This window comes from Cottoperca gobio, chromosome 10 (assembly GCF_900634415.1).
Source record: "Cottoperca gobio chromosome 10, fCotGob3.1, whole genome shotgun sequence".
NCBI classification, from domain to species: Eukaryota; Metazoa; Chordata; class Actinopteri; order Perciformes; family Bovichtidae; genus Cottoperca; species Cottoperca gobio.
In genome coordinates, this window is record NC_041364.1 from 15,243,900 (window position 1) to 15,262,451 (window position 18,552).

General features: G+C 40.3%; 2 protein-coding genes across 3 annotated transcripts; one reads left to right on the top strand and one right to left on the bottom strand.

Moving 5' to 3' along the window:
• Positions 1-7,135: 7,135 nt before the first annotated feature.
• On the top strand, positions 7,136-12,428 carry zdhhc15b (zDHHC palmitoyltransferase 15b). Its single transcript, XM_029442130.1, has 11 exons — positions 7,136-7,319; positions 7,716-7,742; positions 7,829-7,923; positions 8,045-8,165; positions 8,472-8,541; positions 8,857-8,889; positions 8,977-9,097; positions 9,289-9,421; positions 9,567-9,693; positions 10,010-10,128; positions 10,974-12,428. The coding sequence occupies exons 1-11, from the start codon at positions 7,196-7,198 to the stop codon at positions 11,015-11,017; spliced, it is 1,014 nt and encodes a 337-aa protein (XP_029297990.1). The 5' UTR covers positions 7,136-7,195; the 3' UTR covers positions 11,018-12,428.
• Positions 12,429-12,734: 306 nt separating this feature from the next.
• Positions 12,735-18,533, bottom strand: uprt (uracil phosphoribosyltransferase (FUR1) homolog (S. cerevisiae)). 2 transcript variants are annotated; one of them, XM_029442132.1, is made up of 8 exons: positions 18,386-18,525; positions 17,916-18,275; positions 16,833-16,875; positions 16,680-16,749; positions 16,385-16,447; positions 15,378-15,539; positions 14,262-14,360; positions 12,735-13,416 (listed from the first exon to the last, which is right to left on the bottom strand). In XM_029442132.1, exons 2-8 carry the CDS (start codon positions 18,179-18,181, stop codon positions 13,310-13,312), a joined length of 810 nt encoding a protein of 269 aa, XP_029297992.1. In that variant the 5' UTR covers positions 18,182-18,275; positions 18,386-18,525; the 3' UTR covers positions 12,735-13,309. The 2 variants fall into 2 exon arrangements, with proteins under 2 accessions (XP_029297992.1, XP_029297991.1); XM_029442131.1 differs by having other exon boundaries at positions 17,916-18,533.
• Between the last annotated feature and the right edge of the window lie 19 nt (positions 18,534-18,552).

Sequence of the window (18,552 nt, forward strand, 5' to 3'; positions counted from 1 at the left end):
TCATCAGAACCCAATGAGGCCTTCCACTGTCTAACCCTGTCTATTCCCCGCTGCACCATCATCAGTGAGTAATCTGTTTTCTGAGGCAGTATGGGAAAAAGGGATGTTCACATACCGTATTTTCCGCACTATAAGGCGCACTTAAAAGCCTTTAATTTTCTCAAAAAGCGACAGTGCGCCTTATAATCCGGAGCGCTTTATATATGGATTAATTCTGGTTGTGTTTACTGATCTCGAAGCGATTTTGTGTGGTACACGGCGCTCTGTCAAAATGTTTTAGTACGACTTTTGTAAACTACAAAGCCGCACTGTGCTGCCTATTTCTATGTTTATAGAGTTGGGACATGTTTTTTGACTCAGAGTGAGCGCTCATTGGTTTGTTGGTTTGTTGGGGGCGTGTCAGAGTGAGCGCTTCTGCTTTGCGAGGATCTTTGTTTACGGAGCTGCGAGATCAACACGTGGAGCAGAGACGCTAAAAAACTGTTTGTGTCTGTGATGCTTGAGCCTTGGAAACTATTTGTCTTTTTACGAAGTAAAATAAGAACAGTAAAGTCAAGAAAGCAAACCTTGCATCTTTATTGGAGGACTTTTGCATGTTAGCCAACTGTCTAGCTACGCATAGGGATACGCGCTGTACTTGCATAACACGCACCGCTTGCAGCATTACGGCTACCGTAGTCAGGAGCGTCGCGGAGTAATACATACTGTGCTTCACCATAATATTACAGTGTGTGTGTATAAGGACCCCAAAATGGCACCTGTCAAGAGACACGCTTACGACGCGGACTTCAAACTCAAGGCTATCAGTCACGCTGTAGAACATGGGAATAGAGAGAATTCAACATTAATGAATCAATGGTACGGAAGTGGAGGAAGCAAGAAGATGACGTTTGATTTGGCGGTATCAGACTGTTTTTTTTATGTGTTACAACTGAACAAGGTTGGGAGTTATTGTGAATACGCTCATTAACGTTTGAACAATGTTGAGTTATTGTGAACACGTTTAATAAAGTTTGACTGACTGATTTATCTGACTGTTTTGTTTCGCTTAATGCGCCTTATAGTCCGGTGCGCTTTATATATGAAAACAGATCGAAAATAGACCATTCATTGACAGTGCGCCTTATAATCCAGTGCGCTCTATAGTGCGGAAAATACGGTATTCTGGTTATTGCTGATCTCACTGCGTGCTCCGTCTCGACAGAGTTTGATACAAGAAATTCATATCCTGTAGCAAAACATCCAAAGGGGGGTGGGGCGGTTTGTACTCATCAGTAAAACATTTCCTTGTGTGTGGTATTGTGTATGTTGTGACTGTGTCTGCGTTTCATGGAAAGATTAGCGTCCTTGGGGGAAACTGGAGGCTGGCGTACAATACAAGGCAAACAGCATCTAAACTTGTGAAATGATAGACTTTCCAGCTGCCCTCTGTGTCCAGTTACTTCACTCTTTCTGTTCCCCAGCCTCTGTTTGTATCTCACCAATGGCACTTAACAACCACTTCCTTTTCACTCAGCCAAATAACACATATTGATACAATCAATTGTTATTTATGGAAAGTCAGTCTGAGGTGATGAAAATTGAGTCTAAGTGAAAGGATTGCCTTTTGTTCTCACTATCTCTGAGGAGAAAAGGGTTATCTCTAGATCAGATTTTCCATGAGTTATTTTCAGCGCCGAAGAGGTGGTTAAGTTTAGACAGAGCACAGGCAGTGTTTTAGCTTTCAAAAGGGCCCTCGACACCGACAAAGCTGCCACAATCGCACTTTGATGTTCCACTCCAAATATTATCATGTGGTTAGCTACAATGTATTATTTTATCACTTGGCAAAATGCAATTAATCTGTTTGACGACAAGTGCAGAGATCAAGAACAATGATCCTGATGAAATACGTTTTCAGTTTAGATCAACATCAAGGCAATGGAAAGAGTTCCACACAGGTTGTCAAGGCAGCATGTGATACAGAAATCGCCCATGAGTGCGTGACAAGCACACAACGTTACACAATTCCTTTATTAAAATGCGTATAGCGTTGGCATGGACATTTACATGATTGTTGAAGACACATAGGTCTCCACCCTTGAGCAGATTTATTTTCACACATGCTGGGTGAGGTGTCTGCAATTCCTCCCCGCCCTGTCATTGTTTGTTCTGCTGTTAAGTGTGAATATGAGCAGAGTCCAGGCAGAAATAAAGCCTTGTTTAAGGGCTTCTCCTGCTCCGCTGAGTGCCGTTTGCTGATGTCACACTAACCCAACAGCTTTCCAGACGTCTGTGCTCCACCGTGTCCATCAGTGGGGTGAGAACCAGACCTTGAGGCTCTGCAGTCGTCCTCAGAGTCAGAACATTTGGCTGTATGACGTAAAAGAAGAAAAGGCCAGTATTATTCTCCCTGATTCCAACATGACTTATTCATACATGCATATTGCACCAAAACAAGTTTCTAGATGTAAGAGCAATGCATTGGTGTTAATCGGTTAATGGTCGAATGCATTAAGTCTTTTTCTGTGTTGTGTTAAGCTAAATTGCAAATGACGTGTGTGACCATATTCTGTGAAGTCATAGCTATGTTTTCTTGTACTGGTCTGTCTCTCTAATTATTCCTCTGCTCATGTCTGATTTTTGCACACATACCTTTTGTCTAAATGTGGACAACTGCAGTACAGCGACTCTTTGATCACCTGGCCTCACACCAATGACAATATATGTTAAGATTAATGCAGACTTTCAAATATGCGCTCCATATTGACTTCGAGCGGATGCACACATTATGAATTCTATTGTCCAGACACTGAGGCATGCACGGAATGAAATGGAAATAAAACTCAACACTACATAGTGTTGCAAAAAAACAAAAGAATCGAGCCAAACATACAGTCTGCAAAACAAATAATACCTCCATTCCTCTTTCTCACACACACACACACACACACACACACACACACACACACACACACACACACACACACAACACACACACACACAAACACTCACACACACACACACACACACATACACACACACACCTCCCAAATGAATCACCCTCCCAAGTTCTTAGCATCATCAGCATTCCCTGCACCGGCCATGACTGCAGAGCACAACTGCATGACATGAGAGTCTCAGGGGTCAAATGAAATGCACACTCTAAGTGCCACTTCATCTTCAAGGCATAACAGCGAGCACCAGCTCAAGAGCAAACTCAAATAACACCACATTGTGTCGGCCATTGTGCTCCTCTAGCCAGTTAACATGCCTGCATGGTGGTACATTGTGAACCAGGGTCCTTACGCACATTTCTGCAGCCACGCATGGCTTCTCAGCAAACGGGCTCTCCTCCAGCCGTCTGTTTATGTAGGCTACCACCAGGGTGGCATGGAATGCACCTCCACCACGCTCCGCTCACACACACCTCTGAGCCGAGGAGTCTGCCTCAACCTGCTGATATGAGCTGTTTGTGTTTTACTTTTACACGGGAGTAAATGTTTTGATTAAAAAGGCCGTTACTATTTTGCTAGTCACAATGGCTTTGTAGTGGAGGGGTTTTGCTGCCGTGCTGATGGATGGACGGCCGCTCCCTGCCTCCAGTGAGCGGTTGAATGAGAGGGGAGCTGTCATCACCCAGCTGCCGACACTGTTGTCTGAAGAGAGTGGAAGACAGAGGGGGGTTGGGAGGGTCAAACAGAACAGGAATTGGATGGAGAGTCAGCGACAGACGATGTGTTGAAGTGGGAGAAGATGTCAGGGAGAGAAGCAGGCCTGGAGAATGAGAGGAGAGAACATGTGTGATGGAACAGAGGAGGTCAGTATTGGGTACAGCTCACCTCACACCCCTATCCCAGAAGGCACTGCAGACACGGAGTCTGCATTACGTAAAGGGGGGAGAGCAGGTGGTATTGTGAAGCACACAAAGCCTCTCTACGACGCCTGTGATCAACAGTCCTGTTAGGCTGTGAGAGTCCAATGCTCCCGTGACTCTGGGGTCCCGTGACAAGTTTCACAGCATTCAGTAATGGGGAGACTATTACACTGGTTGTTACGCATTTTGTTAGACGACCACGTCAGAGGATGATGGCATGTCCTAAATCTTCAGAACAAAAGGAAGCAGCATCTCTCTGAAGGGATGGATGAGGAATTAACGGGATGTATTAAAGATGAGACGCACACTCATCATAAACAGACATTAGTGCTGATAGGCACGTCAGCCATGTTGCTCTAAGATCAGTTTGTTTCTCTGCTGGGTTTGCTTTTCTTTTTTTAGTCTTACAAAGTCAGCAGTGAACCATAAAAACACAAGTCTATGTTCAAACAAGTCTAATTACCAAACTAATTGGACACCTTGATGTTCACACAACCTCAAGCCTCAATCTGCTTTGATGTAGACTTCAAAACTAGCATAGTGAGATGAACACTGCTCATGAGTTCACGTTAAACTAACATTTGACTGTAACCTTATGTTCGTACTTGATATTCTCTGAAGGGCAATGGCAAAAGGTGTGTTGTAAACTGCTCGGATGATGTCTGTGGCTGCAAGGGTGTAAGTTATTGGTCTCACAGTGCCTCCCTTTGGTGACTGCTGCAAAGTGCATGGGGTGTTGATGCTGTATTATTATTAGGTGTTAAATGGTGCACTTAGGTTCCTGTGATCTTCCCCTTTAGTAAGCATAAAGTGTTGAGAAGAAAAAGTGTAAACTTATTTATGGTCCTTATTGAACACACTATGGATGGGAAGGATGCTAAAATCGGTGTTACCTCCAGTTTCCTGATTGCCCCTCTATTTTGAGCTGATTGCAGGAGCCTGGCAGAGACTTTCAAATAGTGAAAGGATAATAACATGCTGCTCAGCCACAGTAAGATGAAGAAGCTGTTGGTACATTTCCAACAGCGAGAGAGAACTGTCACTATCTGGAGTGAGCAGCTGGTTCTGAAACCTCAAATGGCACGGAGCAGAAGAAAACAAAACTCTTCTTCTCTATTAGTCTCAGGCAGGCTTTTCCGCATGCAACTGTACATGTAATCAATCGTTCCTTGAGCATTATTAGCTTTGGTGTTGAGGGGAGGCAGCACCAAGACAGGGTAGGCAGACAGGATAATGAACAGGCTGTCCGTCATAGGGTTGAACCTGACACCCTGCAGACAGTAACACACAATCCTTTTTAACCTACTCTTTGAGGAGCTGCACGAAGCACCTACAGAGTCCACCTCATGCCTCGAAGGTGTGACAGGAAGCCACTTTGCAAATATCGATCACACTTTCCAGAACTTTCTGACCAAAGAGGCTCACACTCGGGTAACCAGGGGGAGCTGAAGCAGCTACAAGATGAACTACCTCTGACCCACAGTGCACTGCAGTATATGATACTGCTCGCACAGTTCATATATAATAATGATGATACTTTATTGTCAGATCAAGTCTGACCTTGTTCTTGTATCACAGCAGCTCCAATTACAACATCAGCAAAGACAAAAAAACGACAAAAAATGTAAGACAAGAAACAAAGACACATACATTTAACATACCATTACAATCACCACAGACTATTTGAGACCCTTCGATGTACATTTGATCTGGGATTAAGCTCTGTACTAACCTTATTAAACTGTGGAACCCTGTCTCTCCGATATTGTATGTAGTATATAGTATATGATATCTTGTAACCCAATAATGTGGAAATACTACACATGTACATATTTCCACATATTCTTTCTTATAAACAGATGTCAAACTATATTTTGTTATATAATCTACAACTCTCACACTGCATTTGTCATTGCCTGCTTGTTGTTGCTATTTATACTAATAGTGTTTTTTACAAGTCTTTACTGGAATCCATTATTTCTATAATATACACAACATGTCAACATTTCTGGGCTTGTAAGTACTAATTTTCACTTTTATTTCTTTCCTTTGATTCATGTTGTTACTGTTTGTTGCTGCAATGCACCAAATGACCCCCAGTATCACTATAATTGAATCCAGTCAAATCAAAAAAACTTGATGTGTGAATTTGGGAAGGTAGAAATAAAAGTAACTCAATGCAGTATTATCATATTAAAATAAAATAAGAAACAACCCAAAATGATGTAATTCACAGAGCGTTTTAATGGAGAAGGTGAATATCAGTCTTAATGTTAAAAGTAAATTAACTACAGCAGTGTTTTATACTCAAAGAATGTTGATCCAATTTTGTTCTTGGGAGGGCAAAACAATTAGTTTATTTTGTGCTTGTGTATGTGTGTGGGGGCCTGGCAAAAATCCAGCTGGTTGTGTAACCTACAAATGAAACACCCATGAGTAATTTTAATTGAAAAAGTTATGTTAAAGTTAGCTAGTGTTCCTCATTCCCAATCTGTCTCCCCTCATTTCTTGTCAGCTCTCTGCTGTCCACTATTTAATAAATGAATGGAGAACAAATTGGTGGAGTTTGTTCGCGCTCCAATGTGCAGGAGCTTACAGGACTCATGTGAAAAGGCTGCATTTGGTGGCATGAGCTGTGGTGGTAGAGCGAGTTATCATTTTTCCTGAGCAAGTCCCTGAACCCCACATTGCTCCCAATGTACACCATGTATCCGTGGGAATAAAACTTAAGCTGCCTTATAGAAGAAAAAAATAAGCATCTGCCAAATGAGTGTAATGTAATGCCTCTGTACTCATAACTCCACTGGTGGAAGACTAGGCACACATTCAAAAAGAATGACCCATTTTACATGTAAGATCTTGCTTTTCTGCTTAGAGAAAGTAATGCCAGAGCTCATAGAGCAAACGTAAATCTTTATACATTTAAGACTATAGGTCAAGTCTGTATGCCAGTGCCATGGAGTAAAATAAACTGCCACCTGTACTTTAATTAAGTTGATTAAGTCAAACAATTTGATGTCTCAGACAAAAGTGAACACTGATAGTGGATTCCTAAACAGAATGCAGATAATTTAGTGTAATTAATTAATAACGTTTTTGTGCTTTCATTTGTTATCTTGTCCTGCAGGACTCTAAAACTTAAGCAGCTAACTGAAATTCAGCCATCATTCATTTGAATATTTACACATGTACGTTTTTTAAATTAATTTTTACTGTGGTGTGTCTTCTGTACAAAAGACGTAACGTAGACGCTTCACTCCTGCGGTGAATCGCTCGCCGATATCACTGATGGATAAAGCCCAGGAATGGTAGTCGATCGCAGATAAGAACAGAGATTAGATGAACATGGCTCTCTCCAGAGGTTTGAGATGCTGTCAAAGGGTTTTCTCCTGGATACCTGTTCTTATAATAACCTCCGTGGCGTTGTGGTCATACTACGCCTACGTGTTTGAGCTATGTCTTTGTAAGTATGAGAAACTGAGTCCGTTTGTTATGATTTTTACCGTTTAATTTGCAGACATCGCAGATTGCCGCACAGCAGTGTTGACAAAATTAAAAGACAGGATAGGAGCTAGCAAACTAGGCGGATGTGGTTAAGGGTGTGTGCTATTCCTTGGTTAACATGACATTAAGCTTTTTAAAAAGTGATACGTAATTTAATTTGTCATTTCACTAAGAGGGTAGTGTTCACACACATGCTATTGTTAAGCCTCCTAGCTACAACCTGTCAAACTGGCTAGTCGTGTTAGCCGGTAAATGTTGTTCCTCTTGAATAATAAAACTATTCGTGGTAACAGTTAGCTACACTGTTGCTTGTCTCTGGCATGGGTTTTTATTATGCAATGTTGTTGTTTTACAGTTACGCTCACCAACACACTGGAAAAGGGTGAGTTACCAACACATGTTTGTGCGACCAGCACGATTATTTTATGGTTGTTTTGTAAATTGTTGTCCTTTTTTGTGTGCTTGCAGTGGCCTATCTACTGGTATTTCATGTTTGCTTTGTGATGTTCTCCTGGACCTACTGGAAGTCCATTTTTACCCCCCCTGCATCACCATGCAAAAAGGTATCCTGGACTGTTGAGATGACAGGCTGAACATAATTGTATTGATTTATTTTTTACCATTTAACACATCTGTAATACAAAACAAATTGATTGTTGATCGTGATCATGTTTGTTGCTCAAGTTTCAGCTGTCATACTCAGACAAGCAAAGATACGAGATGGAAGAGAGGCCAGATGCTCAGAAACAAATCCTGGTTGAGATCGCAAAGAAACTGCCCATCTTTAGTCGAGCTCAGTCCGGAGGTAAATTGTCCTCTCATGCAATTTATATTTTACTTCTGCAAGGATATGATTTCATATGGTATTATTCACTTATTTGCCATATGTCGAAACAGGGGTACATCAGCCACAATCTGTCATCTCGCACATAATCTGTGTGCGTTGAAAAGAAGTAAAATACGGCAATTAGGCCCCATCCAGAGTAATCAGCCAATGCATCTCTTTCATTAGTGCTGATTGATAAGACTAAGTTCTAGACTACAGGAAGTAAGTGAAGGGTAAGCTCAGCTCAAATGTCGATCATTCAACTGTCCATCCTGTTGTCTCTAGCTATCAGGTTCTGCGACCGCTGCCAGGTACTGAAGCCTGACCGCTGTCACCACTGCTCTGTTTGTGAAACGTAAGTCACTCTTTCCTCCTCGATCCATTCATCTAGAGAGATTACCAGAGGCAAGGAGATATTTGTTGGCCTGGGACTGTTGTGCTAATTAGAAGGTGTTGCTTTGTTGGCACACGATCTCTCTGAGAGACTATCCTAATGATCAATCGGAGCAAAGGTTTACCACAAGAAATCAGACTGCTGTCAGAAGACATGTAAAGAAGGTTGCATTAAAAGTTGTATTTGTATGATGTTAAGGTTAGTATCGACAGCTTTAACATAGCTGCCATACTGTCAAAATGAAATGCAGAAAGAAAATGTGTTTTTCTTTTAAAGGTGTGTCTTGAAGATGGACCATCACTGTCCCTGGTAAGTAGTAACTCTTCCTGTATTTCCCTGTTTGGAGGAATTTATGCACAATTTTTGCCCTGACAACAGAATTTCTTTTTATTTTAGGGTGAACAACTGTGTGGGCTTTTCCAACTACAAGTTTTTCCTGCTTTTCCTCTCCTACTCCATGCTGTATTGTGTATTCATTGCAGCAACAGTCTTTCAGTATTTCCTTAAATTCTGGGTGGTGAGTGTCATTAGTCCAAATTATCACTCATGCTAAACATTAAAATGGAATCATATGACGAAGTTGTAGGTGCGCATAGTCAGCACTATTGCAATTCTACCAGAACAGAGAACTAAACCCAGTGTCATGAGTTATACCTTTTTTAAAACCCATTTTCTCAAGTTTCTCGTTCTCCTGTTTCTCTCTCCCAGGGGGACTTGCCAAATGGGCCCGCTAAGTTTCATGTACTCTTCCTCATGTTTGTGGCGCTCATGTTCTTCGTCAGTCTCATGTTCCTCTTTGGATACCACTGTTGGTTGGTGGCCAAGAACCGATCCACTTTAGGTGAGAATTTAGGTATTTATTGGAGATTGAAACCCCCTAAATTCTGCTCATGAAACGGCTCTTTCACCATCCCATACATGTAGGTACTTTCTAGACGTAAAGGTGAAGAATTGAAAACATGATCTGATTGTCTTTCCTTTTCTAGAGGCTTTCTCAGCTCCAGTTTTTGTCAGTGGACCAGACAGAAATGGCTTTAATGTCGGCATACGCAGAAACCTGCAGCAGGTATTTGGAGAGGATCGGAGGCTGTGGTTCATCCCTGTTTTCACAAGGTGAATTTGTTGGCAAGAGACATCAAGATCCCCTCATCTTCTTACATTTTAGAACTTCAATGAAAGAGAAATGTGGTTTGCAGTTGAGACAGGATTACAATACTCAACCAGACAACAAAACATAAATAGTCAATTATATAATTAAATACAGGGAATATGGATAGTTGATAGATATAAAGTTGACTGTCTGCGGAATACAGAGTCGTTTTACATGTAGCAGCGTTGGAGGTAAAGAACAAAATGTAGAAGGAGTGGATGGGACGAGGTAATGGCCATGGCTCCTTAACTAACTTACATCTCCTTTTGTGCACGTCAGCCAAGGGAACGGACACTATTTCCCCTTGAAGAATCGGAGTTCTGAGTCCCACAACCCCTTATTAGCTAATGAAGACATGTGGGAAGAGTCGGATGATGGCTCTGAGGAGGGAAGCTTGGGTGAGTCACATTCATTTTGTCATGTGAATATTTCCACATGGTCTTTCCAACAATGTCACCTGATGAACTTGATCACTATTTCTTAGTTGTAGTCTGTAGAGTTTGTGTAACTTTAGTAAATGTGCTATTCTTCTGTGTGTTTCCCTACAATAACATAACACCTAATCCATTAAAAAAATGGATTTCATACTTTTGATGGACTACTATGAGTTTGATTGGTACAACCAGAGAAACAGAATTTGATTTTGGCTTCTATAGACACTGTGGTTGTAGTTGCATGCAACAAGTACCAATGTCCCAATACGCGCCACAATCCTAATAGCATAACAATGAGGTTATCAAGTTTACCAACGTGCATTACCAAAACAGTTGCACTTATTAATAGTATCAATGTTATTTTAGTTTCCCCTGCTGTTCAACCCCACTGATGTATCTGCCACATTTAGAAAGTATGCTACTTATGAACCATAATGCAACACTAAGTTGTTAGCAAAGTCTTTTTAAAATTGTATTTTATTTTTGCATATTAAAATATAATGACCACGCTTCATTTGTTCTCGCTTGATTTCTCCAATTCCAAAATAAAATGCTCTTAAAATGCATCAACAAATGCAGTTGAGCTGGATCCATCTTAAAGGGATAGTTCGGAGGAAAAAGCCTCAGAGACGTGATTTTATGAAACAAAACAAAAATGTGTTCAAATTCAGTAATCTGGAGTCACCCATCTCCCCCTGCACAACAGCTTGCTGTTTGCATACCGTTCTGCTACCACCTGGTGGTCACATGCAACATCATGTTTCCTGCTGCATGCACGCTGAAACTTCTTTCTTCTTCTATCATTCCAGTTGAGGACCATGACCCCTCTGTTACCATTGAGATGGAGGAATAGTAATGTAATGTAAGAACAATCTACACTGGTACAGAGGATGTAGATTAATTTCGCACACACTGTGTACCACGAGGCAAGTGCATTCCATATCACGTGGATCGTCAGACACTGACAAAAATTCTGAAGGGGGGCCAAACGTGTGGATTTAAAAACCTGCATTTGGATTGTCATTGCCACTTTTACCTGTGTTTTACATAATGATGATAGAAGAACTGAATGGACATCCAGTAGCATCACCTCTCCTCTCATGGACAACAGTAACGGTTTGATTCAGACAAAAAACTTGTCAAACATTACCTTGCATACAAAAAGATAACTGCTATTTATTATTTTATATCCCTCCGGTTGTTCATCTCAAGGTACTGGCCTCTGTAGGATTATAAATTACTGTTAATTGGGGAACTTCTGTCTGGCACTGTATTACTTTATATGCCTCTGTTTCAGTGTTTCACCTTAGAGCTTGGACTGTGCAGGGTGGTGGGATATAAATTAACACCCATAATGCTCCAGAGGTCTCTTATAGTGATTCAGTTCTCTGGCCTCTACCCATTTGGGTCTTGCAGTATATTAACATAAGATTTAACTTGACTTTTTTTCTCAATGAACAAACATATTTTATTAACCGACTTAACCTCCGCCTTATTAATATATTTATTCTTGTGTTTTCGGAGTCCATTTCTCCTAAGAATGTATTCGGCCCCCTGCTTGTGAATAGACTATGCCAACATTTTGGGCACCTATTTACGAAACAACCTCTCATGTTATGCTTTAATAGAGTACTTCAGCATTAATAGTGATGCCATTACCAATGTCTGATCAGACTGGTGATTGTAATAAACACAGAACTAGCATTCATTTGTAGCTTTGATTCACTACAGCTCATTATGTTTGAGAACCATGCTAAAGTCTCAACCAGAGTATTATGGCAAACTAAATATCATGGTTATCATTTTTCAGTGGTGTGACATCCTGAATAAACTGTACATGACTTCAAATATATGTTTAAAAAAAAAAATCGGTTTGATTTTAAGGTCCGGGATGATCATACGAGGAAAAACTGATAAGACATTTATTAACAATAATTATCACAATCTTGTCTTTCTACCATATCAGCCATCCCTAGCACGGTTACACTTCTGTGACAGGAACGTGACGTGAAAGCAGCTTTCATCATAGGCACACATTCATTTATAGGTTCGTTGTCTGTTATCACTTTTGATCTTTTTAAACATGCAGCTAACTGTGTATATATCTATATCTATATATAACGACTGATCCTCATCCACTGGTTGGTCGAGCGATCTTCTGCAATATAATGTTTTACATTTTTTTCTACATATGTTTATGCATTTAAAATGTTTTAATAACAATGAAACGGTTTGGTTTAACGTGTGTATTTAGCCAGTGTTCTTAGTTGAAAATATCTGTAATTAAGTACACTCATTTATTTAAGTACAAAAAGTTAGACCTTCATCGAACCTTGATGCTGTTTGATGTCGACACTTTAACTTGCTTCATCCAGATCTGTTTTTCTACTGTGTTGGGAAATCTGAATCAAATTCTGCTCATGTCTGAGGAATGCATAACATACATTATCTGAGGTATGACTCAGTGTCTGAAAGCATGTATAAAACATTAGGAAAGATGTGGATGCTGAGTGTTTCATGTCGTCTCGTGTCTATTTATTGTTATAATCTTCAGCTTTTTTCCCTGTGTATTGAGTTCACTGATTCATAACTGCTGCAGGCGGTGTCTGTATATTTTGCTCCATCAAGTGACTTGAAATAAACTATTGAAGCAATGTGCTTTTATCAAATAGTAGGATATTTATAACATGAGAAGATGACAAATCATACCCAGTTTGCAGACAGGAGTTCAATACGGCTAGAGCACATACAGTATGGTCCCTTTTGAATCGTCTTTGGAGTATGTGATTGTGGCGCGTCCCTTTTTTTTTTTAACACCTCTGAAACACCAAAAGTACTGATACTGTTTCATTCGCTGTTCTGTCTTTTAACACATATAAATTCTTTATTTTCCATCAGTTGTTGTAACATGCAAAATAAATTGATCCAAGTTGAACTCTTTATATGGTTCAGTGTTTTCTTTAGCACGAGTATACACCACAATAAATACAATCGATCGGATTAATCATTTTGTATCAGTTTAGGAACTTTGGAGATCAAGTAGCAGTATTTGGCACAACAAGGAGAACATGAGATGCATTTAAATAAACAAGACAAAATATACTCAAAACTATTTGCAGGTCATGTTCCACAGGTTGTCTTCGGTTCAGTCGGTGCCAAAGTATCTTTGTCCAAAATGTGTCGGAGCCACTGGATGGACCTCCGTGGTCAAGATGGTGATATCGGGGAACTCTTGGATTATAGATTTGGCTCCTGGGAGAAAAAGTAAAAAGTTTTAAACTGTAGCAAAAGCAACCATAGGGCCTATTTCTATGATTACGTTGCCGTGCCATTAACCCCCAGAGGATGAATCCTGACTTTGGTGATCCATTGACTTTTCATTAAATGCTTCACGGCATTGCCAAACTTTTTCAACTTGTATTTTACTTTGTTAAGCCTCAACAGTAGTCAGGCTCAATTAAAGTAAACACATCAGTAAAGTAGAGTCCAGTTCAATACATTTCTAAAGTACTGGAAGAACGCATCAAAAAGTACCAAGCAAATAACCGAAAACCAGTTGATCCTGAACCACAGCTTGCATCATGGTGCACACAAGATAATTAACACGTCCCTCGTGAAGCTAAACAAGTTCTCCTATTTTAAGCCTTCAGGAAGGTGCAAAAGTACATTAAGCCATGAGTGAATTCACATTCATTTACCGGTAAGTATAAATGAAAATGATCGTAATGGAGAGTGTGCTAATTGCTTATGCATGCTACATTATCCTCTCAGCACGTCGACACTAGGAGTGGCGAAGACTTTATGTTAACATGCCCTTCATATTTTGTGTGTTCAAGTGGATATGTTGGTTTAATGATGGCAGTTAAGCTCTAGAGGGTTAACAAAACAAAACAAGTCAATGGAGTGAAAACTTATAAGATCACTATTTCTGGTCCAATTAAAAAAAGAATACAAATATGCTGCTTGGTTCTCATAAAACCATTGTTGGTTGAACTGCTGAGTAAGAAGCAGCATTGTGGTTTCCAGCAGTATAATGATACAGCAGGAACAGGAGAAGAGACTGAAGACTAACTGATCTGGTGGCTGTGTTGGCATACCATGAGGCGTGGAGAAGAGGCTGAGGAGGATAATATGTCTGGGCTGGACTCCGTGCTCGATCAGCACTCTCACCGCCTCGATCACAGTGTTCCCGGTACCTGCAGACAGAAAATGTGAGGTTCTTGTGTGTGGCGGCTCACATTCAAATGTTTACAATGTCACTTTATTTACGGAAACAATGTGTAAATGCAAGCTAACACGATGCTATTTTTATAAATATTTTTGTTTACACTCATTGTTGTATTAAAACAACCAGCAGGGGATGGAGAAGGGTTACGTACTGTATTTAGAAATAATAGTAATAAACTTGGAAAGAAAAACAATAATAAATGTGTTCATTTCAAACTTGCTCAGTCACTTGTACACTGTATTTGGTTAATGATGCAACATGATTTTGAAAAAGAAATAAAAAGGTTAGATTAGATGACCAACTCAGTGGACATTCTTTCTTTGGCATTTTTTCCATACAGCAAGGTACAAACACAACACAAAACAAAACACAATTAAAAACATACAAATATGCAGTTTACAACATACAATTGTGCAAGCGTTGATAATATTAATAATTTGACAGTTTGCACATAGCTGATGCATGACGTTAGTTATCTCTAGGTACTGAGCTGCTGATAGATCTGTCCGTGTGTCTGGGCACCTGGCAGGCTTTCATTTCTGAACCTGTTAGCATGTAACTATATGTTCCATTATTCTGACATAATGAAACACATACTTTCAACCTGGCTTGGTCCCCATCATATTTAAAAGAAAAACGGAACAGAAAAATGCTGCTTTCTGACATTGGGAAACCAGGGCTATTAAGATACTATTTTTGTTGGCCCTCATTATGCTACTCAGCAGCTTGGTGGCCATCTCACAGACAGTGTATAATTTCCCCCATGAGAGCTATAATTATCAGAACAGTGTGAATAGGCTGGTATGATGTGGAAAAGCAGACTTGCCGATGAAGGTCAACTCAAGGGAGATTTTGCAAAATGAATAAATACATGAAACCGTTTTTACATTTGCACAAAAATAGACATCCCTTGACATTTACGTGCTACTGAGGGCGATTAACTGTCATCAGTAAGATTAACTTTGCTCAGCCCTGTGTTACTTACTAAGGATGGGGTACATAAGCAGCACTTTTCTTCTGTACACATCTGGAGGGAACTTGGCATAGAAGACCTTGGCTTTCTGTGTCTCCTCATCACTCTGGATGAGGATCTTTCCAATGCGGATGGAGCGGCAGCAGTCCCGGAGACCCTGCTCCATGGCCTCACCTGGGATTGAAATATTGTTAAGTACATTTGTTGTTTTAGAGCCAGTGTGCCTGCATTACTTTCTTCATCAATAGCCTTGCACTAACATGTGATGTGAGATGAGAGAGATGTGGGAAATGTGACACACAGAAGCCCATGTCCAACGAAAGCAGAACCTACCGGACGCACCATGCAGAGAGCAGTATTAAAAGGTACAGTAGCCTGGATGCGCTGATCTGATAAGCATATGCGATACAATTGCTGCTTTTCTGGGATGCCGTCATTGAAAAATAGGACAGCGTTGTATACTGAGACATTGAGAAGTGTCAACCGTTGTGTGGACCAGATAGAAAACAGTAGGCGCAGATGTTTTGACTTGCGTCATACAGTGCTGATGTGTGTTGCCTTTAAGATGCAGTATTTCAGCTATGTGTCCAACAGGCCTACATTTGACATTTTCTGCCCTAGAATTACTGTCATAAAGGGACAATATAAGTTTTTCAATAACCGCATGAGGTTTCGCATTTGACAGCCATAAAATTCTCATTAAATCTGACGGAGAAAGAAAGTGTGTCGCTGACTGCGATACCTTCAGAGAACAAGTTCTGCAAAGCACAGAATTACATTATTCTATTGTATTTTTTTAGTATTAAAATTATCAATCAATTTCACTTGGAGAAAAGAACTGACTGCTGATAAAAAGTGAAAAGTGAATGATCCCGAGCGCACGCCTGACCTGATGAATATGTGCAGAACGGAATGTACAGCACGAAGACACAAATCACATATGCATGGTAGACATGATACATGGCCTTACAAAAGAGAGACTCTAATTTAGTAGGTGTGATATGGCAGGTTTAACTTACCACTCCTCATTATGCTGACTCCACAGTTGCCTCTTTCAAACTTGACACCTTCATACTTATACCCTGGAGGGAAAAATGAAATAGGAACATTCACAAAATGTAGCTGCTCTGAACAAGCCCAGCAGTCTCACATGGTGGAGGTAAAACACAGGATGAGTGCCCTGCACTTATTTTTGCATTTTCGCTATAACAATCGGTGAGCTCCTAAATAGATCTTAAATGCGTGAGCTCAGATTCTGTGTCCAACCTTAAAACCCTAAACGTTGACTCTGGTACGCGAGCTAGAGACCCTCACCTGTTGGTGTGGTCACAGTGCACTCCGAGTAGGGGAGCTGATTCAAACCCTCTTCAACTACTAGTCTGATCTGTCGTTGGAGAAAGGAAAAGATTACAGCTTGGAGCTTATAAGCATACACGTACAGTATGTAGTATTAAGTCACAAGCTTACCAGTCGATCAGCACAAAACACAAAGTCTCCTCTGCTGGTTGTCCTGAAAATGTGAATATAAACATTTAGTTATATAACCCACTTTATCTTTCCTGTTGTGATACATAAATGTGTGGTATTTGTACTGGGCATCCTAATTCCATTGATCTCGATCAAACTAAACACTTTACATCAATGTGTGGATCTGATTGAGATCATTCCTCTATGTGTGAGATTGTTCATAACACTAATATTATTTTAATGCATGTGCAAAATTTAAATGATAGCGTTCTTTCAAAATTGGGTAGTTATTATTTATTATGACAGTGACTAAGAAACAGTTTTTAACCTTTTAACATCCTTTTTCCTATAATTTACTTTTGAGTAACTTTAAGGCTCCACACTGTCTTGATGTGTATTCATATTATACGACATATTCATTCCATTAAATTTCCAAAATCTCATCCAGACATATTTGCTATTGATGTTTACTTTGGGGCGTCCACTGGAAATTGGATACAGTTCTGTGGGTTTGAAGGATGTTTGGCTGCACAGCATGAGCTGCATGTGCTTGAACATCCTGCTGGCGAGACAGTTGGATTGAAGAGGTTAAATTATAGCAGCCTATCACCCCGCATGATCAATATCAATGTTTCATTAGGTTAGCACCAGTGTTGATCTACAACTACTCCATGTCAGAACCTAAAGTTTTAAAGCATTGAGTCATATTGGTATGTCAATAGTGCACTTTCATAAAAATAGTATAAAATAAATACTTTCTGAATTTTCATCTTAAAAACCGTTTTGATGCTGCTGCAATTTCTATTGATGTATATGTGCATGCTGCAAATATGGGTAAGTATTCCATTTAATGGGATTAAATAAAATAAAATAATACTATTAGTATCAAGCGTTTTATTTTCCATCATATTTTCCATTAATTATGGTATTTTATCCCTGTTTTTAAGTTCATTATGTCCATTTGTTCAGCTGCATTTTTGTATGAAAGGTACAATACAAAAGTGTAATATTATTACAATACTTTAATCTTTGCCACAACCGATTTGTTGTGGTCTCTGTGTGCAGATAGGAGGAGGGACTCACTTGTCTCTGATTATGGTCTGTAATTCACGGATCTGGTCATTCAGAGGGAGCAGTTTAAGCTGAGGTCCCACGTTATCTTGGCTGCTGTCAGCCTGTATGGTGGCATCAGTTGGTTCAGAGTTGGACAGCACTGCAGGCACACTACTACTACTGCTGCTGCTGCTGCTGCTGCTGCTGTTGTTGTTGTTGTTTGCAAATCGTACTTGCTTCATTGGGTGCTCCTGCCCACTGTTGACATTGTTCAGTTGCTGATTGTGGCATGGCATCCTCACTGCGGGATCAATGGGTTTCTTTTCTTAAATCTGTGCTAAAGCAAGACACCGTTTCTTGACCGAGTGACCCAGTTTAAGCGTTGTCTGCCTGACAAAAAAGACAACGTGCCCTTAGCTTCGGCTGCTGTTTTGAAGTCAAATTATCCGATACACGCAGCTACTGCAGAGATACTGAACATTAGAAGCATATTCACAAACCTTTAGAGAATCAATCGCGTCGTGTTAAAATTAAACTACCAGCTTATATTTCCTCAAAAGTGTAACGTACTGTCAAGTAAATCTGCGCGTATGCTAGCTTTGACAGCGTTGGCGAAGACCGGATATGACGTATGCGGCGTGTTGACTAACCGCCTTCCTCCTTCGGA